This window comes from Phyllobates terribilis, unplaced genomic scaffold (assembly GCF_046119375.1).
Source record: "Phyllobates terribilis strain yellow unplaced genomic scaffold, ASM4611937v1 Scaffold_140__1_contigs__length_4765195, whole genome shotgun sequence".
Taxonomy (NCBI): domain Eukaryota; kingdom Metazoa; phylum Chordata; class Amphibia; order Anura; family Dendrobatidae; genus Phyllobates; species Phyllobates terribilis.
The window spans coordinates 3,418,440-3,445,004 of record NW_027362900.1 but is presented as its reverse complement, the minus strand read 5'-3'; the positions used below and the strand labels follow the sequence as shown (position 1 = coordinate 3,445,004).

Here is a 26,565-nt window from a genome sequence, read left to right as displayed (position 1 = left end):
AAACACAACTCCCTCTTACGATGATATTGTTTCACTACTGGCCTAGAGATAAAACAAAAGAAGGAAGGTCTCCATTTAAGATCCCCCCATTATTCTATGTTTTGGTTCTATTGGCAAAGCGTATGTTACTAGGCTGCTGGTTGGAACCTTCAATCCCGACTTTACAGGATTTCATCTCACAATTAAAAAATCCATTATATCTAGAAAGAATAAAAGCAGGAAAAAATAAGAAACTCACGAGCAAATACTTTGTGAAATGGAAAAACTTTTATTGGAAAACACTGTAATCACGAAGAAATCACATATTGTAACGTCGTTTGTTAACTCCGTTTGGTATCACACTGAGACATTGAGAGGGTCCCTAAGAAAACTCCTACAAGACCCAACTGTTGATTCTGCAAATATTGTTTGATACATACGAATCTATTGGGAAAAGTAATAGATATTAGAACTCATAATGAGAAACCAACTTGCATAAAGGTGTGAAATGGTTACAGAAAGATTAATAATGAATAGCATGTAGATCAGGGAAAGGAAGGAGGATGAGAATAAGAACAAATTAGAAAGGAAGGATTGGTCTATGTCACAACGTATGGCTGAAAGCTCAAGAATCAACAGCAAGACCCATCTGGATTGATTTTTTCTTGTGTTTGGATGTGTTTTGATTTATCTTTACCAAAATACTAATAAAATATGTTTAAAAAATAATAATAATACTATGGGATGCCATGAAGGCCTATGGTACAGGAACACTTATAAGAGATATTATTAGATATAAAGCTAAAACTAAAGAATTCACACAAGATTTCCAAAACGGGGTACAACAGGCTGAGGTGCAATACATCCTAAACCCATCAGCTGGTAATGGCCGGGAGTAAGAGGCAGCTCAGAGATTATTTCATGATCATCTTATCTCTAAGGCGGAAAACAAGCAGTTCTTTACAAAGAAAAATATTTTGAACAGGGGGAAAGTGTGAGGCATCTTCTTTCTAGCGTAGATAAATCACAGGAGGGTCCATCTTATGTCACGGAAAATGGAGACACCACATCAGGAAACAATGTGCTAAATGCCTTTCATACTTACTATTCTAATATTTATGAATCAAGATTTAGAGGAAATGAGGACGAACTTGGATTGTTTCTTGAAAATATAAAATTACCTAAGTTTGAAGAGGAAAGTAGCTCCTACCTAGGAAACCCACTGACAATGTCTGAACTTGAGGACGCATTACAGTCCCTTGGTAATGAAAAGGCACCCGGCTCTGATGGACTGCCATGTGAGTTTTTTAAAAAATATAAGGATCTCCTAATCCCTAAACTATTAGATACTTTTAATGAAGCAATAGAATCGGGTCACATGCCAAAATCTACGAATGAGGCAATTGTAGTGGTCCTTTTGAAACCAGGGAAAGACCCGCTGTCATATCGTCCCATTTTTCTTCTATCGGTAGACACTAAAATTATTGCAAAGGCCTGGCAAATAGATTATTTCACATTATTACAGAGATTATTCATCAGGATCAATCAGGCTTTGTGCAAAACTGGTCCACAGCAATGAATTTATTATAAGGCTTTTTTTTTTGAATATTCAGAAATCAGATGTAATAATAGGACATAAAGCTATTCTTTCTCTCTCTATGCGGCTAAAGCATTTGATGGCGTAGAATGGATATACCTGTGGGAGGTTCTGAAAAGGTTTGGGGTGGGTCCCAAATTCCTATCATACATACAGGTTTTGTACTCTGGACCTCAGACTAAAATAAGAACTAACGGTCTCTTATCTGCTACAATCACGTTGGGGAGGGGCACACAGCAGGGATGCCCCCTGTCCCCTCCTTCTCGCGATGGCCATTGAACCTTTGGCCTGTATGTTGAGTGCTAGTCCGGATATTGTAGGCTTTAAATATGGTATCTTAGATGAATGATTTTCACTCTATGCTGACGATTTACTGATATATATACAGTTGAAACCAGAAGTATACACTATATAAAAAGACACACATGCATACTTTTCTCAATATCTGACATTAGTGATGAGCGAGCATGCTTGTTTAACTCTTTAAACGAGCATGCTCGGGTACACGCCGAGTAGTTTCGGCGTGCTCGGCATTTCAGTTGAAGCAACCGCGTCTGCATGTGTCGCGGCTGTTACACAGCTGTGACATATGCGGGGATTGCCTGTTTGTTAGGCAATCCCTTCATGTGTCACACACGTATAACAGCAGCGGATGATGGCGGAAGCTGGTAAGATTGTGTCAATATCCACCATGAAACGAGTACTGTATCAACATGGGCTGAAAGGCCACTCTGCCAGGAAGAAGCCATTACTAGAAAAGAAACATAAAAAAGGCAGATTAATGTTTGCAAATGCACACAGGAACACAGACCTTAATTTTTGGAGACATGTCCTGTGGTCTGATGAAACTAAAATTGAACATTTTGGGCACAATGACTATTGTTGCATTTGGAAGAAAAAGGAAGAAGCTTGGATGCCTAAGAACACCATCCCAACTGTGAAACACGGGGGTGTCAGCATCATGTTGTGGGTTTGTTTTGCTGCAGGAGGGACTGATGCACATCACAAAATAGATGGTAGCATGAGAAAAGAAGATTATGTGGCAATACTGAAGCAACATCTGAAGACACCAGCCAGGAAGTTAAAGCTTGGGCGGAAATGGGTCTTCCAAATGGACAATGACCCGAAGCATACTGCCAAAATGGTAACAAAGTGGCTTAAGGATAGCAAAGTCAATGTTTTAGAGTGCCCATCACAAAGCCCTGATCTCAATCCTATTGAAGATTTATGAGCAAAGCTGAAAAAGCAGGTGCGAGCAAGGCGACCTATAAACCTGGATCAGTTACAGCAGTTTTGTCAGGAAGAATGGGCCCAAATTCCGACCAACTATTGTGAGAAGCTTGTGGAAGGATATCCCAAAAGTTTGACCCAAGTCATTCAGTTTAAGGGCAATGGCACCAAATACTAATGAAATGTATGTAAACTTTTGACTTTGCAGTAAATTATAAAAATTCCTTAAAACATTCTTTCTCTCTCATTATTCTGGCATTTGGCAAATATTATAAATTATGGTAATCCTAATTCACCTAAAACGGGAAAGGCTTATTCTGATTTCATGTCAGATATTGAGAAAAACATGCACATGTGTATTTTTATATAGTGTATGGAAACTTCTGGTTTCTACTATAGGTGATATCCAGAAGTCTATTGATCCTATTCTGAACATTATTGGTGAGTTTGGTGAATGGTCAGGACTGTCCATTATTTGGGATAAGTCGGTTATTCTACCATTTGAGGATATCCCTAATTCGAGCATGTTAGAACATACACGAATACAAATACACGAATACAAATACAGTTATATGAAAAAGTTTGGGCACCCCTATTAATCTTAAGCTTAATGTTTTATAAAAATTGGTCTTTTTGCAACAGCTATTTCAGTTTGATATATGTAATAACTGTTGGACACAGTAATGTTTCTGCCTTGAAATGAGGTTTATTGTACTAACAGAAAATGTGCAATCTGCATTCAAACAAAATTTGACAGGTGCATAAGTATGGGCACCCTTATCATTTTCTTGTTTTAAATACTCCTACCTACTTTTTACTGACTTACTAAAGCACTTTTTTTGGTTTTGTAACCTCATTGAGCTTTGAACTTCATAGCCAGGTGTATGCAATCATGAGAAAAGCTACTTAAAGTGGCCACTTGCAAGTTGTTCTCCTGTTTGAATCTCCTCTGAAGAGTGGCATCATGGGCTCCTCAAAACAACTGTCAAATGATCTGAAAACAAAGATTATTCAACATAGTTGTTCAGGGGAAGGATACAAAAAGCTGTCTCAGCGATTTAACCTGTCAGTTTCCACTGTGAGGAACATAGTAAGGAAATGGAAGAACACAGGGACAGTTCTTGTTAAGGCCAGAAGTGGCAGGCCAAGAAAAACATCAGAAAGGCAGAGAAGAAGAATGGTGAGATCAGTCAAGGACAATCCTCAGACCACCTCCAGAGAGCTGCAGCATCAACTTGCTGCAGATGGTGTCACTGTGCATCGGTCAACTATACAACGCACTCTGCACAAGGAGAAGCTGTATGGGAGAGTGATGCGAAAGAAGCCGTTTCTGCAAGCACGCCACAAACAGAGTCGGCTGAGGTATGCAAAAGCACATTTGGAGAAGCCAATTTCTTTTTGGAAGAAGGTCCTGTGGACTGATGAAACCAAGATTGAGTTGTTTGGTCATACAAAAAGGCGTTATGCTTGGCGGCAAAAAAACTCAGCATTCCAAGAAAAACACTTGCTACCCACAGTAAAATTTGGTGGAGGTTCCATCATGCTTTGGGGCTGTGTGGCCAATGCCGGCACCGGGAATCTTGTTAAAGTTGAGGAACGCATGGATTCCACTCAGTATCAGCAGATTCTTGACAATAATGTTCAAGAATCAGTGATAAAGTTTAACTTACGCAGGGGATGGATCTTTCAGCAAGACAATGATCCAAAACACCGCTCCAAATCTACTCAGGCATTCATGCAGAGGAACAATTACAATGTTCTGGAATGGCCATCCCAGTCCCCAGACCTAAATATCATTGACCATCTGTGGGATCATTTGAAGAGGGCTGTCCATGCTCGGCGACCATTAAACTTAACTGAACTGGAATTGTTTTGTAAAGAGGAATGGTCAAAAATACCTTCATCCAGGATCCAGGAAATCATTAAAAGCTACAGGAAGCGACTAGAGGCTGTTATTTTTGCAAAAGGAGGATCTACTAAATATTAATGTCACTTTTCTGGTGAGGTGCCCATACTTATGCACCTGTCAAATTTTGTTTGAATGCAGATTGCACATTTTCTGTTAGTACAATAAACCTCATTTCAAGGCAGAAACATTACTGTGTCCAACAGTTATTACACATATCAAACTGAAATAGCTGTTGCAAAAAGACCAATTTTTATAAAACATTAAGCTTAAGATTAATAGGGGTGCCCAAACTTTTTCATATAACTGTAGTTGAGAAATTCTAATACCGAGTATAAATATAACAAAAAGATCTCCGGATTACATTGCACTGATTCTATATCTTCTGGAAAAGCTTAAAAAGAAAATCGAGGCGTGGTGGAGATTACCATTATCAGCTGTAGGAAGAGGGAACTTATTAAAAATTATTTTGGTACATTCTGCATAATGCCCCTATTTGGATCCATAATTCCCATTTTCAGAAAATTCATAGCAAGTTTCGTTCTCTTATATGGAAAAATAAATCGTCTAGGATAAAATGTGAATATCTACAAAGTGACAAGGAATCTGGTGGATTGGCGATTCCTAATGCACTAATATATTATATGGCAGTGCAATTGGAACATTTGGGTGGGTGGCATAGCGCTGAAAACCCAAATAGTATTAAGGGGTTAATTACCTCAGGACACCGTGGAATATTCCTATTCATATAGCGGAACTGAATGACCTCGCACACAAGAAATCACTATACCCTACACTTGCTCTACTCTACAAGGTCTGGGATAGGGGTAAAGATATAATGGAAATAGGAGACTGCAATGAATCTACACCTATATGGTTTAATAATAAATATGCAGAGGTCTATAAATTAGAGGGATTCCGGAGTTGGGTGGATAAAGGAATATATACGATATAAAACATATATACGATATAAAACACATTGTGTGAAGGGATACTTAGGGAATCATAGAATGGTAGAGTTGGAAGGGACCTCCTGGGTCATCTGGTCCAACCCCCTGCTCAAAGCAGGATTCACTAGATCATCTCAGACAGATGTCTGTCCAGCCTCTGTTTGAAGACGTCCATTGAAGGGGAACTCACCACCTCTCGTGGCAGCCTGTTCCACTCATTAATCACCCTAACTGTCAAAAAGTTTTTTCTAATATCTAATCTGTGTCTCCTCCCATTTAGTTTCATCCCATTGCTTCTAGTCTTTCCTTGTGCAAATGAGAATAAAGATGATCCTTCTACAATGTGACAGCCCTTGACATATTTGTAGACAGCTATTAAGTCTCCTCTCAGTCTTCTTTTTTGCAAGCTAAACATTCCCAAATCCTGCAACCGTTCCTCATAGGACATGGTTTGCAGACCAGTCACCATTCTGGTCGCTCTTCTCTGAACTTGCTCCAGTTTGTCTATGTCTTTTTTAAAATGTGGTGCCCAAAACTGTACACAGTATTCCAGATGAGGTCTGACCAAAGAGGAGTAAAGACCGATAATGACTTCACGTGATCTAGACTGTATGCTTCTGTTAATACATCCCAGAATTGTATTTGCCTTTTTTGCTGCTGCATCACACTGTTGACTCATGTTCAGTCTATGATCTATTAGTATACCTAAGTCTTTTTCACATGTACTGTTGCTTAGCTCTATTCCTCCCATTTTGTATATGCTTTTTTCATTTTTATTGCCCAGATGTAGTACTTTACATTTTTCCCTGTTAAAAACCATTCTGTTGGTTGCTGCCCACTGCTCCAGTTTATTTAGGTCTTTTTGAATCCTCTCTCTCTCTTCTATAGTATTAGCTATCCCTCCTAGCTTTGTGTCATCAGCAAATTTAATCAGTTTACCCTCAATTCCTTCATCTAAATCATTGATAAAGATGTTGAACAATACAGGTCCCAGGACGGAGCCCTGTGGTACCCCACTTGAGACATTCACCCAGCTGGATGTGAAGCCATTTACAACCACCCTTTGAGTCCGATCACTAAACCAGTTATGAATCCACCTAACAGTTGCCTGGTCCATTGCATACTTGGTCATTTTTTCAATAAGGATGGTGTGAGATAGTTTGTCAAATGCTTTGCTGAAGTCAAGATATACTATATCTACAGCATTTCCCTGATCCACCCAGTCAGTGATTCTGTCATAGAAGGAAATTAAGTTAGTCTGACATGACTTGTTAGTTACAAACCCATGCTGGCTCTGGTTAATCACTTCATTCTTATCCATGTACTTACATACATGTTGTTTAATAATTTGTTCAAAGATCTTTCCTGGTATAGAAGTCAGACTCACCGGCCTATAGTTCCCTGGGTCCACCTTCTTCCCCTTTTTGAAGATAGGAACAACATTTGCTCTTCTCCAGTCTTCTGGGACTTCTCCTGTTCTCCAAGAATTTTCAAAGATTATGGAGAGTGGTTCTAAAATTTCTTCTACGATCTCCTTCAGTACTCTGGGGTGTAATTCATCTGGACCTGGTGACTTGAACTCATTTATGTTAGCTAAATATTCCCTCACAATCTTTCTGTTTACAGATAACTTGGATTTCTCTATTCCTTTAAAAGGACAGTGAAGATCAGTTGATGTTACATTTTCTTTCTGAGAGAAAACAGATGCAAAATAGGAATTAAAAAGTTCGGCCTTCTCAACATCCTCTCTTACCATTTCTTCATTTTCATCCTGTAAAAATCCTATAGCATCTTTGACTTTTCTTTTACTTTTGACATACCCCCAAAATCCTTTTTTATTGCTTTTGACAACTCTTGCAAGCCTTAATTCATTGTCAGCTTTAGCTAACCTGATACGTGCCCTGCAGGATCTGCAGACTGCATTATAATCTTCTTTAGATATGCCTCCCTCTTTCCATTTAATAAACATTTCTTTCTTTCTTTTTAGCATGTGTTTAAGTTCTGTGTTCATCCATCCTGGTTTCCTTAAATGCTTCCCATTCTTCCTACTTTTCGGGATTGTTAACGATTGTGCTTTGAGAATCTCATTTTTAAAAATTTCCCATCCTTCCTGGACATTTTTGTCCTTAAGGACATCCAGCCATTGGATCCCTCCTATTCTCTTTCTGAGTCTCTTAAAATCTGCCTTTCTAAAATCTAACCTTGAAGTTTGAGTCTTCACATGTCTTCCTCCTCTAGTTATCCAAAATTCTATAATGGCATGATCGCTGCCTCCTAGGGTCCCAGCCACCTTTACCTCCTCAACCATTTCCTCCCTGTTTATAAGGATTAGATCCAAAGTAGCAGATCCCCTTGTTTTCTCCCCTACCTTTTGGAAGATAAAGTTGTCAGCAAGAGACAACTTAAGTCCTTTAATCAATTAAAGGGGGGATTTGGGATGACAAATAAACAATTGTATAAATATCTACAGTTTCGGCATTCATTTAATGCACAATCAAGATGGACTCCCTTTTGGGTAGAAAATAATACTTTTGTTAAGTTGGTATTAGAGAAGGGAAATACTAAGGGTCGTATTTCTGATATTTACTGAATTCTTCTTGATAATTATTTAAAAATATTTCCTTCTCCAGCTAGACAAAAATGGATGGAGATATAGGTCCAATTTCTGAGGATCAATGGGGAGTGGGATTAGAACTGGTACCCCAGTTATCTTTACATGAGGCGCAGAGATTTTCCCAGATCATATTAATACATAGGAAATATAAGACGCCTCGATTCCTATGTAACATAGGATACCGGACTGCTGCTGAATGTCCAAGATGTAACATGGATGCTGCGGGCCTATTACATCCGCTATGGGAATGCCGGGAGTTAGGCAAATACTGGAAAGGAGTTCTGTCTATTATAAAGAGGGTATATAAAATAGATATTCAACCAGACCCAAAAAATGCCTATAATAAGAAGCCACCAAACAATGTTATGTAGGCAAAAATGATACCAATAAGAACTTCTACTCATCCCACAAAAAAACAAGCCCCCACTCAAGTCAAACAGAGGATTCCACATTATTAGATTCTCAAAGGCTCTTAAGAATCAACATGGCTTCCATAAACCAATTCGAGCAAAATCCGCTTTTCCGAAGTTAAATCTGCCCCTCGCTTCTGATCCTTGCAGTGCGCCCAAACCACATTTATCATCCATGTATTTGGCATTACTATAGTGAGAAGAACCCACTTAATTTACGGTGTGTGTCTCCTGGAGCACAATCTGGGCACTATGTGTTGGGTAAAAAAGCGACCAATATGCAATTTTTACTCTCCAACATCCATTGTGTGATAATTTTCAAAAAGTGCCTGTGGAGTCAAAATAATCACTGCTATGGATTAATTCACTGAGGGTTATAATTTCCAAAATGGAGTCACTTTATGGGGATTTCTACTGCTCTGGTTTTCTGATATTTTGTCATATTAGGGCTTTTCCAAATAGTGGGTCCCATCTCCTCTGGGATCTGCTCCTGCGACGTCTGCTTCTCTCACCAGAAGCCGCCTTATTCATCCTGCAGGTGGCGCTGGTGATGGAGGAGACGTCAGAACCAGAAGCTCTGGGCGGCGCAGGCTCTGTCCAGCCACTAAGATTAGGGTTGCTGGGACCAGTAGTACCATCCAGTCTGGCACTATGGGTGTGTCTGCTGTCCAGCTGAACTAATCTGCTCCCTGCTTCAGCCAATTGGAGAGCACCGCACCCTACTAAAGCTGGAAGCATATTGCTGGAAGCTGCCAGATACAGCCTTGTTCGCCTCTGGTTCAGTCCTCTGTGCTCAGCTCCCGGCTTGTGTATTTGTTTCCTGTTGTGACCTCGGCCCGTTTACTGACTACTCTTGTGTCTTCTGATTTTGTATTTTCTCTGCCCTCCTGGTTCTGACCCGGCTACCTGACTATTCTTCTTCTCATGTCACACCACAGAACAGCAGGTAACACCATGGCCCAAGCCTAGGGGTCTCTGTGTAAGTCCAGATCCATGTAGAGGTGTTAAATAAGTGATGAGCAAGGCAAACCCTGGGATCTGGAAAATGGAGTAGATAGCGCCAAACCTGTTTGCGGTAGCCATCTTTTGAGCTGCCAGGTGACCATGAACAGTGCTCCCAATACATGGTGTCTGCAAACTATTCCAGCAAATTCTGCATTCTTAATAGCTAAATGTCGCTCCTTCCCTTCTTAACCTGCCATGTGCCCAGACAGTAGTGTACAACCGTATATAGGGGATTGTCAGATTCAAGAGAAGTTGGAAAATAATTTGTAAGGTGTATTTGTTTCCTATTATCCTTTGTGAAGAATTCCAAAGTTATCACCACATAAAGTGACACGTTAGATTAGAAAAATGGGGCCTGATTAGGAACACAAAACTGGCAGCAGGAAGGGGTTAAATCAGAGTATTTTGGGCACTAACTACTGTACTCAAAAACTGTGAGTATAGAGAATAACATCTACTGAAATGATCAAACTCAACAGTCTTTTTCAGTAAAAAATGAGTAACTAGTGGTGAAACCTCTCTGGGGTAATTGGAGTATGGGGCTCGGTGGCTCTTGACAATCTAAACTATCGTAAGGGACAATATTTTCTGTCAGATGAGTTTCAAGAAGAAATATTAGACATTTAAAAATAACTTTTTATAGTAGTGCAGAGCTGAGGTGTCTTACATTTAGATCTCTGGCATTTGGAAAAAGCAATGGAGACCTATTTTCAAAGACTATCAGGGAGTTAAGAGTCTCACAAAAGTGAGGCAGGCCGATCCCACCACAGCCTGTCAAAAAAAATATTTTTTTATTCTAGGTTAGATCCCCAACAACAACGTATGTTTGGGGGGAGACCTCCAACACTAAACTGGAGTTTAGAGAAAGTATTAGCGCCCCCATTTCAGGAGAGATTGTGCGGTAATCTGAATTCCTTATGACTGAAAACATAATGGAATTTATGACGTGGAGTGAATCCATGAAACCAGGGCTCGAGCCATGCCAACACATCTCCTGCAGGAAGCCAACAGCATCATTACCCTCCGCTTTCTCTTACAGGCCCATCATAATATTTTTCTTCAAGTGATTTTCTAATTTGTCAGCACATTCTATATACGCTGTCATTTGGCTTTGTAGTTTACAGACCTGGGTAGGTAATGGTCAGCATCATCTAATCCCAGGGGGTAGGTGGATCCTCCAGGTTGTACGTTCTATAGAAAAGGGCTTTCACAATTTACAAAGTCACTTGAACATTTTCAGATGGAGGCGAATGTTATACTCCAGTGGCAAAATGGTGATCACACGATTGTGATACGGCCGGACTACACCACCGATAAAGCAGCCACAGCCGGTGACTGAGAAGAATCTGTGACTTCTCTACATTTAGTGGTTACTACTCACCTGGGTAGTCATATGTAGGAATCTCCTCTTTACACCGCTCATCACCCCTCACATACAGTGCCTACAAGTAGTATTCAACCCCCTGCAGATTTAGCTGGTTTGATAAGATGCAAATAAGTTAGAGCCTTCAAACTGCAAACGAGAGTAGGTTTTATGAACAGAAGCATAAATCTTACAAACCAAAAAGTTATGTTGCTCAGTTGAATTTTATTAAATTTTAAACATAAAAGTGTGGGTCAATTATTATACAACCCCTATGTTTAATATTTTGTGGAATAACCCTTGTTTGCAATTACAGCTAATAATCGTCTTTTATAAGACCTGATCAGGCCGGCGCAGGTCTGTGGAGTTATCTTGGCCCACTCCTCCATGCAGATCTTCTCCAAGTTATCTAGGTTCTTTGGGTGTCTCATGTGGACTTTATTCTTGAGCTCCTTCCACAAGTTTTCAATTGGGTTAAGGTCAGGAGACTGACTAGGCCACTCCAACACCTTGACTTTTTCCCTCTTGAACCAGGCCTTGGTTTTCTTGGCTGTGTGCTTTGGGTCGTTGTCTTGTTGGAAGATGAAATTACGACCCATCTTAAGATCCTTGATGGAGGAGCGGAGGTTCTTGGCCAAAATCTCCAGGTAGGCCGTGCTATCCATCTTCCCATGGATGCGGACCAGATGGCCAGGCCCCTTGGCTGAGAAACAGCCCTACAGCATGATGCTGCCACCACCATGCTTGACTGTAGGGATGGTATTCTTGGGGTCGTATGCAGTGCCATCAAGACTCCAAACGTCACGTGTGTGGTTGGCACCAAAGATCTCGATCTTGGTCTCATCAGACCATAGAACCTTGAACCAGTCTGTCTCAAAGTCCTCCAAGTGATCATGAGCAAACTGTAGACGAGCCTTGACATGACGCTTTGAAAGTAAAGGTACCTTACGGGCTCGTCTGGAACGGAGACCATTGCGGTGGAGTACGTTACTTATGGTATTGACTGAAACCAATGTCCCCACTGCCATGAGATCTTCCCGGAGCTCCTTCCTTGTTGTCCTTGGGTTAGCCTTGACTCTTCGGACAAGCCTGGCCTCGGCACGGGAGGACACTTTCAAAGGCTGTCCAGACCGTGGAAGGCTAACAATAGTTCCATAAGCCTTCCACTTACGGATGATGCTCCCTACAGTGGAGACAGGTAGGTCCAACTCCTTGGAAAGGGTTTTGTACCCCTTGCCAGCCTTGTGACCCTCCATGATCTTGTCTCTGATGGCCTTGGAATGCTCCTTTGTCTTTCCCATGTTGACCATGTCTGAGTGCTGTTCACAAGTTTGGGGAGGGTCTTAAATAGTCAGAAAAGGCTGGCAAAAGAGATCTTTAATCCACACATGTGAAGCTCATTATTCTTGGTGCCTGAACTACTTCTTAATACTTTAGGGGGACCAAACAGAATTCTTGTGGTTTGAGGGGTTGAATAACAAATGACACTCTGAATTAACTTTTAACGTTTTAAAAAAAACAAACAAACAAACAAAAAAAACAATATTTGCAGCAGTGCATTTCCCACTTCCAGGCTGATCTACAGTACAAATGTCACAATGCCAAGTTAATTCCGCATGTGTCAACCAGCTAAATCTGCAGGGGGTTGAATACTACTTGTAGGCACTGTAGGTCTCTGTAGTATTAATATGGGTCAGATCTTCACCCTGAAACAAATATTGTAAAAGTCACAGACAGATGGAGGAGTCACATCTACAACCCCTGGCAAAAATTATGGAATCACCGGGCTCGGAGGATGTTCATTCAGTTGTTTAATGTTGTTGAAAAAAAGCAGATCACAGACACGGCACAAAACTAAAGTTATTTCAAATGGCAACTTTAGGGCTTTAAGAAGCACTAAAAGAAATCAAGATTAAAAATGTGGTGCTCAGTAAGGGTAATTTTTTTCAGACCAAGCAGAGGGAAAAAATTATGGAATCACTCAATTCTGAGAAAAATTATGGAATCATGAAAAACAAATACACAAAAGAACACTCCCATACATCACTAGTATTTTGTTGCACCACCTCTGGCTTTAATAACAGCTTGCAGTCTCTGAGGCATGAACTTAATGAGTGACAAACAGTACTCTTCATCAATCTGACTTCAACTTTCTCTGATTGCTGTTGCCAGATCAGCTTTGCAGGTTGGAGCCTTGTCATGGACCATTTTCTTCAACTTCCACCAAAGATTTTCAATTGGATTGAGATCCGGACTATTTGCAGGCCATGACATTGACCTTATGTGTCTTATTTCATGGAATGTTTTCACAGTTTTTGCTCTATGGCAGGATGCATTATCATCTTGAAAAATGATGTCATCATCCCCAAACATCCTTTCAATTGATGGGATGAGAAAACTGTCCAAAATATCAATGTAAACTTGGGCATTTATTGAAGATGTAATGACAGCCATCTCCCCAGTGCCTTTACATGACATGCAGCCCCATATCATCAATAACTGTGGAAATTTGAATGTTCTCTTCATGCAGTCATCTTTATAAATCTCATTGGAACGGCACAAAACAAAAGTTCCAGTATCATCACCTTGCCCAATGCAGATTCGCGATTCATCACTGAATATGACTTTCATCCAGTCATCCACAGTCCATGATTGCTTTTCCTTAGCCCATTGTAACCTTGTTTTTTTCTGTTTAGGTGTTAATGATGGCTTTTGTTTAGCTTTTCTGTATGTAAATCCCATTACCTTTAGGCGGTTTCTTACAGTTCGGTCACAGACATTGACTCCAGTTTCCTCCCATTCATTCCTCATTTGTTTTGTTGTGCATTTCCTGTTTTGAAGACATATTGCTTTAAGTTTCCGGTCTTGACACTTTGATGTCTTCCTTGGTCTACCAGTATGTTTGCTTTTAACAACCTTCCCATGTTATCTGGACCAAATACAAACTTTAGATACAGCTGACTGTGAACAACCAACATCTTTTGCAACATTGCGCGATGATTTACCTCCTTTTAAGAGTTTGATAATCTTCTCCTTTGTTTCAATTGACATCTCTCGTGTTGGAGCCATGATTCATGTCAGTCCACTTGGTTCAACAGCTCTCCAAGGTGTGATCACTCCTTTTTAGATGCAGACTAACGAGCAGATCTAATTTGATGCAGGTGTTAGTTTGGGAAATTAAAATTGACAGGGTGATTCCATAATTTTTTCCTCAGAATTGAGTGATTCCATAATTTTTTCCCTCTGCTTGGTCTAAAAAAAAATGACCCTTACTGAGTACCACATTTTTAATCTTGATTTCCTTTAGTGTTTCTTAAAGCCCTAAAGTTGCCATTTGAAATGACTTTAGTTTTGTGCCATGTCTGTGATCTGCTTTTTTTCAACAACATTAAACAACTGAGTGAACATCCTCTGAGCCCGGTGATTCCATAATTTTTGCCAGGGGTTGTATGATCAGCTCTAATCCTGCCATATCCACCGTTCTCATTACACAAGTATAAAACATAATACTGGTTGATAAAACAAGACTGAACACAAGACCTTCAAAGCCGTCTAAACATCATAGGGGAGATCTCATGACACCTTCTCTCCATCTACCTGATGAGCCTGAGGAAAATTGGGATCTTCTTGTTTACAGTCATGTGGAAGATGACGGGGACATCTCTCTGGTGTTGTCCTCTTACTGGATAGATCTGGTGGAAACACATACAGGACTGAATTCATTCTTTACATACAGATAATTATAGGCCATGTGTATTTAGTCCTGTCTATTACCTGGTGATGTGAGGGGCTGGGGAACCTCCATCATGACGTCCTTGTACAGATCTTTGTGTCCTTCTAAATATACCCACTCTTCCATGGAGAAATAGACAGTGAAGTCTTGACACCTTATAGGGACCTGACACAAACAATGATACCATCATCCCCCCGATCCCTTCATAGCATTACTGTATAAGGTCCCAGCATTCCCAGCAGTGTCACCTCTCCAGTCAGAAGCTCAATCATCTTGTAGGTGAGTTCTAGAATCTTCTGGTCATTGATGTCCTCATGTATCAGGGGGTGAGGTGGAGGACCCATGATTGAGCTCAAGGGTCTTCCCCATCCCTCAGACACAGGGGCCTGACAGCGCTCACTAGAGGTCTTCTTCACTACTTTGTAATCCTGGTTATGGAGAGACACATTAATAAATTTCACTACAGACATTTCCAGAGTCCTCACCTCTCCAGTTCTGTCCATCCGTTATTCCCATAGATAATGAGGTAATGTGACGTCATCAGAATCTCGTACCTCTCCAGTAAGCCGGAAGAGGATCTCTAGGGTGAGGTGTAATATCCTCTCCGCCATCTTGTCCCTGTCCATATCCATCCTTGATTGGTAAATGTGGAAAACTCTTTTCTATAGTAGATCTTCACTGAGAGGATCCGATATTGTAGAGACCTTAATGAGAAGAAGATGAGCCTATGTAACATCATAAAAATCCTGTGTAATAATACAATTACTGGAGAAAATAAAGGAAACATATGAGGAGATTTATTATTTTAAAGAATTTAGCTTTCTTCTTTATATATGCTAATAAAACCTATATATTTTAGGCAACAGACAGCAAGCAGTTTCTTCCTTGGAGTCTGTAGCTGAATACGTTTCTCATAGACTCATCTTCCGTATTGCCAATTCTCATCTCATTTACCAACACTGGAATCGGCATTAGCAATACTGCAGGAGATATTCATTACACGTGACATGAGAAATAACTACTTCATGATGAGGACGACATCTTCATCTTCTACTACGGCTCTAGAAACATATTCGGCCAGAGTCCGTCACTGACTACATCTCCACTGGCCGTCTATATGAACGTTTCCCGTCTTCCCCGGACTGTAATCTTATATCATGTTACATCTCATTTCTGATTTACACACAGAAGTTTGAGGATTTTATAAAAGATTTTTTATTTGCACAAACAGGGCAGACAGAAATGATTTGATGCCAAAGTCTCCATGTACAGTGTTTTATGGGGTTTATTTCTGGCCTTATATTACAAGAAAAACACCAGAAAAAAAGATATTAAAATGTTTCAAAAGAAAATTGGCACCATCAGTTCATGTAACAATAAAAAAAAACATGCAAAACGCATAAGATACATTTTGTTATTTTTTAATACGTTAAACATTTGTTTTTTAAAAAAATAACTCTTTTGAGCATCAGGACATAGATGTACGTCGCAGGGATCGCACAGGTGTGGCTGCACAAAACCCTGGCAGCTTACCCACTTGCTGCTGTCAAAAGCAAACATGGCATCTAAGAGGGTTTGGTAGAATTCAGCTCAATGCCCCTTCCCCCAAGTACTCGATAGCAGGGGGCTGCCTAGTTACTACGATACTTAAATGCCTAATAATGGTGTCTGGGCCTGTAATGTACGAATGTCTATTAGGCCAGGCCAGAGGCAGCGTCCAATAAGTTACCTTTTAATGCCCCCAGACACATTAGCCTAAAGTTGATGAAAGCACTAATTTCGGTGGTTTGTTCAACAATATAATGTATTTGGGGGCCTCCTGACAGATTATGCCAGGGCAGAGAAGGATTTGGCATACTGAATTTCAGATGCTAATCCGTTTGTTCTTCCTGTAGATAATCCTCCGCTAGAGGAATCTGGAGGCGACCCTCATACAGTTCACAGGAAAGCTGGAATATTTGTGTGTATGGGGGAGTCAGGAGAGATAGCCGTCTGCCAAATGACCGATCAGCCAACACTTATCTCATGTGTATGGGGCCGTTAGTATTACATGACAAGCAGTGATAGTACACAGCACTACAGTAGTACAGTGCATTACCGGAGCCTTCAGTGGCTTGTATTGCTGTATGATCGCACTAAGCAGAGTTGTTTAAAAAAGTTTAAAAAAAAGGTTTAATGTGAAAAAAATAAATAAATCAGTTTTGGCATTTTGGAGTCATATTTCCTGACTCTGCAGACCGCATGCTACCGATGTACTTGACAGGCCAGGTCCAGATGGTATTACTCACTGCACAATGTTAGTTAAGTCACGTCCATAACAACTTCATAATACACTATTATCCTTTACACATCTTGTACACAGTGGTGTAGATAGAAATCACAGGTCCCACAGCAATAGCTGTAATTGGGCCCCTCAACCCCAAAAGGAAAAAAATATATATATGTATTTGGCATATCTCTTGACTCTGCAGATCGCATGCTGTCATTGTACTTGGCAGGCCAGGACCAGATGGTATGGAGATGAATGAGGGAGACCAAAGTCCAAAAATCAAAAAACTTTTCTTTACTTAACAAGAACTTGATGAGAAGCATATACATCAGATAGCAGGCATAACACTTTATGAATGCTTCTTCTACACTATGCAGAGTCAAGATTTTCCGGTTACATGTGGTGGCACATAAGTTTTGTTACAAGCTACAACAGTCCAGAAAATCATTATGGGAAGGCCCATCATCACCTGTGGGGACTATATAGGGCGAGACGTGTCGCTATGGCCCCTCATAGTTAGGGTATGTGCACACGATCAGGAGCCGCTGCGGGTTTGACGCTGCATACTAATGCAGTGTCAAACAAGCAGCGGAGAGATGTTACAGCATAGTGGATGGGATTTGTAGAAATCCCATGTCCACTATGAGTCTCCGTGCACCTGCGGATCACCCGCGGACATGGACATGCGGCGCATCTTTCCAGACCGCAGCATATCAATTTCTCATGTGGAGTCGCTAGTCTCCACATGAGAAATTAGATCACTACAATGTATTGAATGCAGTGAATACACATGGTTCAATGAACACATGGGGATTCACCTGCGTTCATATAACGCAGTGCTTTGGATGCATCATATAGTATACTGCGTCCAAAGAGCTGCCTGTCCGGATCGTGTGCACATTCCTTTACTGTTAGCTCCCTGTTTATTTGTGAGGACCTCACTGGCTGAGGTGCATTGGTACAACTCCTCACTGATACTCTCAAAGTTCATCTGATGAGGGCCACACACTTCTTGTTGAAGCATTGCATCTTCAGCTCTCCGTAGGAGAACTGGTGTCCCAGTTTGGCAACACTGTAGCTTCCTGTCTACTATAGACAATTGTTTCCATAAATTCTATTTGTCTAAGATAAGGAATCCTTCCTTAACTTAATCCCTTTTAATTAGGTCTTCTGCTTCCTCAGTGCAAAGTTCTGTACCGTTTAAGTAGGCCTCCTGGCCTGAGCGAAGGACCTCATCCTGCTGCTCACCTTAGTGAAGTTTTCTTCCCTTAATTAGGCCTATTGGTCTTCTGTTCCCACTCGGCAGAGTTCCGAACCGTTTAAGTAGGCCTCCTGGCCAGAGCTATGCCCCCTGCATGTAATCTGGATTCCCACTGCCAATCTTTGCTTTCCTTCAGAAAGTACTATCTGATGTCTTCCTCCTGGCACACAATATGATATCAATTAAAAAAAAAAAGACAGAAACAATACACAAATACCCTGAAATAAATAAATAAACCGCAATAGTGCATAAAAGTAATAAAGGGTACTTAGTTAACATAATTTTGATCAAAATAATGCGAAAGCCATCCCGTCTCATCACGGCGACCCTTATGAGACAGTCCTAACTCTAATATTAAAAACCTTACCATTTGTTAAGTGACATACATGTGGATAAGGGCTGAGAGACTGAACCACTAATGGACACAGAGACATGGGAAGCAAGATGAAATAGACTTTCCAGCTCAGGCAAAGGGTGACCACACACTTATATGCACTTGTGCACATTAGACTGAAAAAACCTGAAGGACTGAACTGGAATGTAAATTGGTGTGTATGCAGCATGTAAGAGGATGTTCACACATGGCCACCAAACAGACAAAAACAAAGACAGAAACATGTAAGAGAATGAGAAGTCCTAATATTCTGAACAGCCATGTTAAACCTAGCAGCCATCTTGTTCAGAAGTTTGAGCTAATGAGATGCATTTCCTGTGCGTCCTAGTCACAAGGGAATCGTAAAATGATGTCAGTGCCATTAGCAGGTATGGTTAGTATACACAAAGTTTAATAGCAACAGCTGCAGGTCAATGTAAGAGTAAATAAGTAGTGTTACATACATAGTTACATAGTTTATAAGGCCGAAAAAAGACAAGCGCCCATCCAGGTCAGCCTATTTCTTGTGCACTGCAGCTATTCCGCAGCGTTGATCCAGGGGAAGGCAACAAAAAACCATGCGGTATAGGCCAATTTACATCATTGAGGAAAAATTCACTTCCCGACACCAATCTGGCAGTCAGATTAAATCCCTGGATTAATTAACTATCACTAAGCATAAGATGTAATTTTATTGCTCTCAAGAAAGGCGTCCAGGCCTCTCTTGAACTCATTAAGTGAGTTGGACATCACCACTTCCTCTCCCAGAGAGTTCCAGAGTCTCACGGCTCTTACCGTAAAGAATCCCCTTCTATGCTGGTGCAGGAACCTCCTTTCCTCCAGACGCATAGTGTGCCCCCTCGTCTTTGTCACCATCCTTGGTATAAACAGGTCATGGGAGAGATCTCTGTACTGCCCCCTGATGTATTTATACATGTTTATGAGGTCTCCCCTAAGCCTTCTCTTTTCCAACGTAAATAGGCCTAATTTTGACAACCTCTCTGGGTATTCTAGTCCCTCCATTCCCTTTATTACCTTAGTCGCCCTCCTTTGTACCCGCTCTAGCTCCAATATGTCTTTCCTGAGCACCGGAGCCCAGAACTGTGCACAATATTCTAAGTGCGGCCTTACCAGCGCTTTATACAGAGGAAGAACAATGTTCTCATCATATGCCCCTATTCCTCTTCTGATGCATGCCATGACTCTATTTGCCTTCGCAGCTGCTGCCTGACACTGAGCACTGCAATTTAATTTGCTATTAACCAAGACGCCCAGGTCCTTCTCCATGTCAGATTTCCCCAACGGTTTCCCATTTAATATGTATGGGTGACTGCTGTTTTTCTTTCCCATGTGCATGACCTTACATTTATCGGCATTGAACCCCATTTGCCATTTTTTGGCCCAATTCCTTAGGGTAGTAAATAATGTCCTTGTAATTGTGGTATGGAAATTAGGACAATACAGTTGGCAATATGTCGAGAATTATTAGGAAACTGTCATTACTAGTGTTGAGCATTCCGATACTGAAATATCGGGTATCGGCCGATATTCGCGGTATCGGAATTCCGATACTTAATTCCGATACTTTTACAATATCGAATACCGGAATCGGAAGTTCCCATAATGCCTGCGCTCTGCAGTGTCTCTGAACGATGACAAGCTGGATGGCAGCACTCAGCTGAGATCCAGCCTGTCATCAGAATGCCATCCCAGCGTGAGAGAATTCTCCTGATTGTTTAAAAGCCGGCGCGCGGTAAAAAACCGGCGGGCGGTAAATAGCCGCCGGCTTTTAAACAATCACACAGCCCCATACTGCTTCCCCGCAGCCTCCCACCCCGATCCTCCGCTCCCCTCGCCACCTCCCATCCTGATCGTAAGTTAAGACCGGGCGGGGAGCGCAGCACCAAGGAGCGGGGAGCGAAGGACCCGGGCGGGGAAGCCGGCAGTGAAAAGACTTCACCGCCGGCTTTCCCGTTCTGTGCTGCGCTTTCCCGCCGGTTATTTCAAATGAACAGCTGAGGTATCAGGTGATGCCGATCAGCTGTTCATTTGAAGTCGCCGCGGTGCCCTCGGAGGGTTCATGTGAGTTCATGCTTGACTGCATTGCATGAACTCACATGAACTTTGCCACGGCCGCACAGGTCAGCCTCACCTCCCAGACCATCAGCCCGTCATGATTAGTGTGTGTGGGTGTCTGTGCGTGTGTCTGCGAGTGTGTGTGCGATGTCTGCGGGGGTGTGCGCGGTGTCTGTGCGATGTCTGCGAGTGTGTGCGGGTGTGTGCGGTGTCTGTGCGATGTCTGCGAGTGTGTGCGGGTGTGCGCGGTGTCTGTGCGATGTCTGCGAGTGTGTGCGGGTGTGCGCGGTGTCTGCGGGTGTGTGTGCGCGGTGTCTGTGCGATGTCTGTGCGTGTGTGCGGGTGTGTGCGGTGTCTGTGCGATGTCTGGGGGTGTGTGCGGGTGTGCGCTGTGTCTGTGCGATGTCTGGGGGTGTGTGCGTGCAGGCAGACATAGGCCGATGTGACACTACTACTCCCATCGGCCTATGTCTGTCCCCCGTCCACTCGTGCCAGCAGGATCAGCTCGATGGGAGCAGTAGTTCCCATCAGCCTGATCCTGCTATTTAAATTGACCCATGGTCCCCAATAAATTTTAAATACATGTCATTGGTGGCCAGTGGTTACCTACAGTAAATTAGTTTATACATTACCTGTCCCTGCCGATCGCCACCTAAAATAAAGTAAAAAATAAAAAACTACACCTATACTCACCTAATTCCCCGAAGCCATCGATCTCCTGTAATAAAATATAAAATAATAAACCACAACCTTATCCTTACCCCTCCGTAGTAGTCCACGAGTGTCCCACGAAGATCTCCAGTTCAGAGGAGCCACATAGAATGTGACCGCTCTGAACAGCCGCCGCCGCTAGAATGACGGGGCCGTAAAGCAGCCCCGTCATTGCATAAGCGGGTTCACCGGAGTTCAGGCAGCGCTGCTCCGGTTAGCTGCTTTACAGCCCTGCTGTATCGTGAGAAATTCCCACGGTACAGCAGTGCCGTAAAGGAGGTCTCCGGAGCTGCGCTGCCTGAATGCACTCCGGTGACCTCAGTCAGTGGCTCCCGCTGCCGGGAGCGGACGTGTTCCCGGCAGCGTGAGCTTACAACAGCCATGCACAGCTGTCACCATCTCCAGATGTGACAGCTGTGCATGGGAGATCAGCGCAGGAACGTGGACAGGTAACTATTTTTTTTTTTAGTAAACTAAGAATTAAATAAAATGGTGTGTTTTATTTCAAATAAATTATTTTTTTCTGGGTGTAGTGTGTGTTTTTTCTTTTTAACACTTTGTAGGTTAGTAATGGGGGTGTCTTATAGACGCCCATCATTACTAACCTGGGCTTCATGGCAGCTGGCGCTGAAATGAACCCCAGCCCTATTACCCCCTGCCACCGCACCAGGGCAGCGTGGAAGAGCGAGGCTAAGTGCCATTTCTGGGGCGGCTGACGGCTGGTGTTTCTAGCCAGGGAGGGGGTCAATATTCATGGCACCCTTCCTGAGCTATTAATATCAGCCCCCAGCTGTCTGCCTAGCCTTTGCTAGCTATTAAAATAGGGGGGACCCCACGTCATTTTTTTGGGGGGGTCCCCCATTTTAATAGCTAGTAAAGGCTAGGTATTCAGCTGGGGGCTAATATTAGTAGTCTGGGAAGCTCCGTGGGTATTACCCCCTTCCCAGGCTTCAAACATCTGCCCCAGCCGTCTGCTTAACCTCCGCTAGAGACTAAAATTATGGGGGATCCCACGCCAATTTTTTTTTTAAATAAATCCTTTATTTTAACACTAAATGACATTTGAGGAGTTAATAAAGATGCAGTCCCTAAATTATTATTTATTTTTTAATTAATTTTTCCCAAAAATGTTGACGTGGGCTTTGCCATATTTTTGTATGCCAGCCAGGTACAGCATCCAGCTTCTATGAACGCGCCATTTTCCGGGGTGGCTGCGGACTGCAATTTGCAGAGGGGGGGGGGGGGCCCAGAAAGCTTGGGTCTCCCTGCCCTGCAGATTCCATCCCCCAGCTGCCTAGTTGTACCTGGCTGGACACAAAAATAGGGAGAAGCCCCACGTATTTTTTTTTTTAATTATTTCATGAAATTCATGAAATAATAAAGAAAAAAAGGGCTTCCCTATATTGTTGTGTCCGGCCAGGTACAAATAGGCAGCTGGTGGATGGGGGCAGCCCGTTCCTGCCTGCTGTACCTGGCTGGACACAAATATAGTGCGAAGCCCCACGTCAATTTTTTTTTAATTATTTCAGGAAATTCATGAAATAATTAAAAAAAAATTGATGTGGGGCTTCGCCCTATATTTGTGTCCAGCCAGGTACAGCAGGCAGGAACGGGCTGCCCCCAACCACCAGCTGCCTATTTGTACCTGGCCGGACACAACAATATAGGGAAGCCCTTTTTTTCTTAATTATTTCATGAATTTCATGAAATAATTAAAAAAAAAAATACGTGGGGCTTCGCCCTGTTTTTGTGTCCAGCCAGGTACAACTAGGCAGCTGGGGGCTGGAATCTGAAGCGCAGGGAGACCCAAGCTTTCTGGGCCCCACCCGCTGCAAATTGCAGTTCGCAGCCGCCCCGGAAAATGGCGCGTTCATAGAAGCGCCATCTTCTGGCGCTGTACCCAACTCATCCAGGGCCCTGGTGCGGTGGCTCACTGGGTAATAAAGGGGTTAAGGCCAGCTTGGCATTATCAGCTGGCCCTAAGCCCGAAATTCATGGGGTCACGCCAATATTAGACATGACCACCATGAATTTCTAGTAAAGTATTTTAAAAAAACACAACACCCAGAATAAAGTCCTTTAATTGAAATAAAGACACAATTCTTTATTGTTCTAAATTAAACTATACTTACCATCACGCCCATTCCAGCTGAAGCCAACGATCTCCTGCAATAAAAGAAAAATAATAAAGCAACCTTATCCTTACCTTTCCATGGTTCCCAGGACAGCTCCAGCTCTGCTACATCGAGATGACAGGTTGGACCGCAGCAGAACGCTGCCATCCAGCCTGTCATCCCGCGGACACTGAGAAGAGCAGGCTTGCTTGCGCTCCTCAGTGTCTCTCTGTGACGGCATCCAGATGAGCCGAGGTCATGTCCAATGAACTCGGCTCACCTCATGCACGTCACTGACAGCGTGGGAAAATTCTCCTGCACTCAGCGCTTCAGCGTGAGAATTCTCCCACGCTGTCAGTGACGTGCATGAGGTGAGCTGAGTTCATTGGACATGACCTCACCTCATGCACGTCACTGACAGCGTGGGAGAATTTTCCTGCACTCAGCGCTTCAGCGTGAGAATTTTCCCACGCTGTCAGTGACGTGCATGAGGTGAGCTGAGTTCATTGGACATGACCTCACCTCATGCATGTCACTGACAGCGTGGGAAAATTCTCACGCTGAAGCGCTGAGTGTAGGAGAATTCTCCCACGCTGTCAGTGACGTGCCTGAGGTGAGCCGATTTCATTGTCGGCTCATCTGGATGCCGTCACAGAGAGACGCTGAGGAGCGCAAGCATGCCTGGATGCGCCATTTCTGGGGCGGCTGACGGCTGGTGTTTCTAGCCTGGGAGGGGGTCAATATTCATGGTTCCCTTCCTGGGCTATTAATATCAGCCCCCAGCTGTCTGCCTAGCCTTTGCTAGCTATTAAATTAGGGGGGACCCCACGTCATTTTTTTTGGGGGGGGTCCCCCATTTTAATAGCTAGTAAAGGCTATGTATTCAGCTGGGGGCTGATATTAGTAGCCTGGGAAGCTCCGTGGGTATTACCCCCTTCCCAGGCTTCAAACATCTGCCCCAGCTGTCTGCTTAACCTCCGCTAGAGACTAAAATTAAGGGGAACCTCACGCCAATTTTTTTTTAAATAAATCCTTTATTTTAACACTAAATGACAAGTACAGTAATCAACACTGTCACTGTACTTCATATATATGTGACTGACATGTTTCTATCTATCTAATCTATGTGTGATTCTCTATTCCTTCTATTCTAAATTGTCGGGTACAGATGCTGAATTGCCGGCCGGCTTTCTTAAAGAGACGGTGCATGAAAACACTATTATTTTTTTAAATAAATCCTTTACACTAAATGACAAGTACAGTAACCAACACTGTCACTGTACTTCATATATATGTGACTGACATGTTTCTATCTATCTAATCTATGTGTGAAGCTCTATTCTGTCTGTCATAAATTGTCGGGTACCGCTGCTGAATTGCCGGCCGGCTTTTTTAAAGAGACGGTGCATGAAAACACTATTATTTTTTTTAATAAATCCTTTACACTAAATGACAAGTACAGTAAGCAACACTGTCACTGTACTTCATATATATGTGACTGACATGTTTCTATCTATCTAATCTATGTGTGGTGCTCTATTCTTTCTGTTGTAAATTGTCGGGTACCGGTGTATGCCGCTGATGAATTGCTGGCTTTTCGCATAATACATTCTACATTATTCTTAGTTGTTTTACTTCATGTAGAATTAACCTACAAGGAAAGAAAGGGTTTATTTTCATTCCGATATTAGTGTCCCATTGACTTGCATTGGTTTCCGGTATCGGAATCGGCGATATCCGATACTTTTTGAGTATCGGTCCGATCCAATCCGATACGATATTTCCTGATATCGGAAGGTATCGCTCAACACTAGTCATTACTTAAGTAACGACATGAGAATTTATAGATTCTAATGGAGTTTGGTAAAAATACTCATAAATATTGTCATGTTGCATTATCACATTGGTGTTCTAAAATGCACGTCCTCCCTGCAGTATGATGTTATCATGTATAAGTCTTTTGCCGCAATATGTAGTTCCTTTGTTTAAGCTATGCATAAAAAGGCTCTGATACTGTTGTTCAGGGCCATTCTATCGCCAGTCTACAGGCAGTCCATGAAAGTCCATCGCCAAGGCAGTCCACCGCCAAGGCCACACCATCGCCAGACCGAAGCCACACCATGGCCAGACCATCGCCAGATATCCTAATGCTGTGTCGCTCGTCTAGACACCTGCGCGTGTCAAGTATATTCTCCCTGCCTGCTTTCAGAACTGTTCTGCCACGTACCTCTGAATAAACTTCATTCTCTGCTTTGAAGAAATTGTCTACACTGTTTTCTCGGCTCTTCCAGCTCTCAGTAAGGATTTTCTTACAAAACACAAATACCCTGAAATAAATAAATAAACAAAGAAACAAACCGCAATAGTGCATGAAAATAATAAAGGGTACTCAGTTAACATAATTTTTGACCAAAATAATGTGAAAGCCATCCCGCCTCGTCGTAGCGACCCTTATAGTACAGTCCTTACTCTAATATTAAAAACCTTACCATTTGTCAAGTGACATACATGTAGATAAGGGCTGAGAGACTGAACCAAAACAGTGGACACAGAGACATGGGAAGCAAGGTGAAATAGACTTTCCAGCTCAGGCAAAGAGTGGCCACACCCTTATATGCACTTGTGCACATTACACATAAGGCTTTCGCATTATTTTGATCAAAATTATGTTAACTAAGTACCCTTTATTATTTTCATGCACTATTGTGGTTTATTTATTTATTTCAGGGTATTTGTGTATTGTGTTTCTGTCTTTTTTTCTGGTTAGTGGCCATGTGTGAACATGCTCTTACATGCTGCATGCACACCAATTTACATTCCAGTTCAGTCCTTCAGGTTTTTTCAGTCTAATGTGCACAAGTGCATATAAGGTTGTGGCCACCCTTTGCTTGAGCTGGAAAGTCTATTTCATCTTGCTTCCCATGTCTCTGTGTCCATTAGTGGTTCAGTCTCTCAGCCCTTATCCACATGTATA

At 42.3% G+C, this 26,565-nt stretch overlaps 1 protein-coding gene across 1 annotated transcript; it reads right to left on the bottom strand.

The window, feature by feature from the left end:
- Positions 1–94: 94 nt before the first annotated feature.
- On the bottom strand, positions 95–26,034 carry LOC141205540 (gastrula zinc finger protein XlCGF66.1-like). The gene is made up of 7 exons (XM_073664107.1): positions 25,819–26,034; positions 18,305–18,477; positions 15,342–15,491; positions 15,036–15,215; positions 14,829–14,952; positions 420–423; positions 95–200 (listed from the first exon to the last, which is right to left on the bottom strand). Exons 3-7 carry the CDS (start codon positions 15,417–15,419, stop codon positions 95–97), a joined length of 492 nt encoding a protein of 163 aa, XP_073520208.1. The 5' UTR covers positions 15,420–15,491; positions 18,305–18,477; positions 25,819–26,034.
- Between the last annotated feature and the right edge of the window lie 531 nt (positions 26,035–26,565).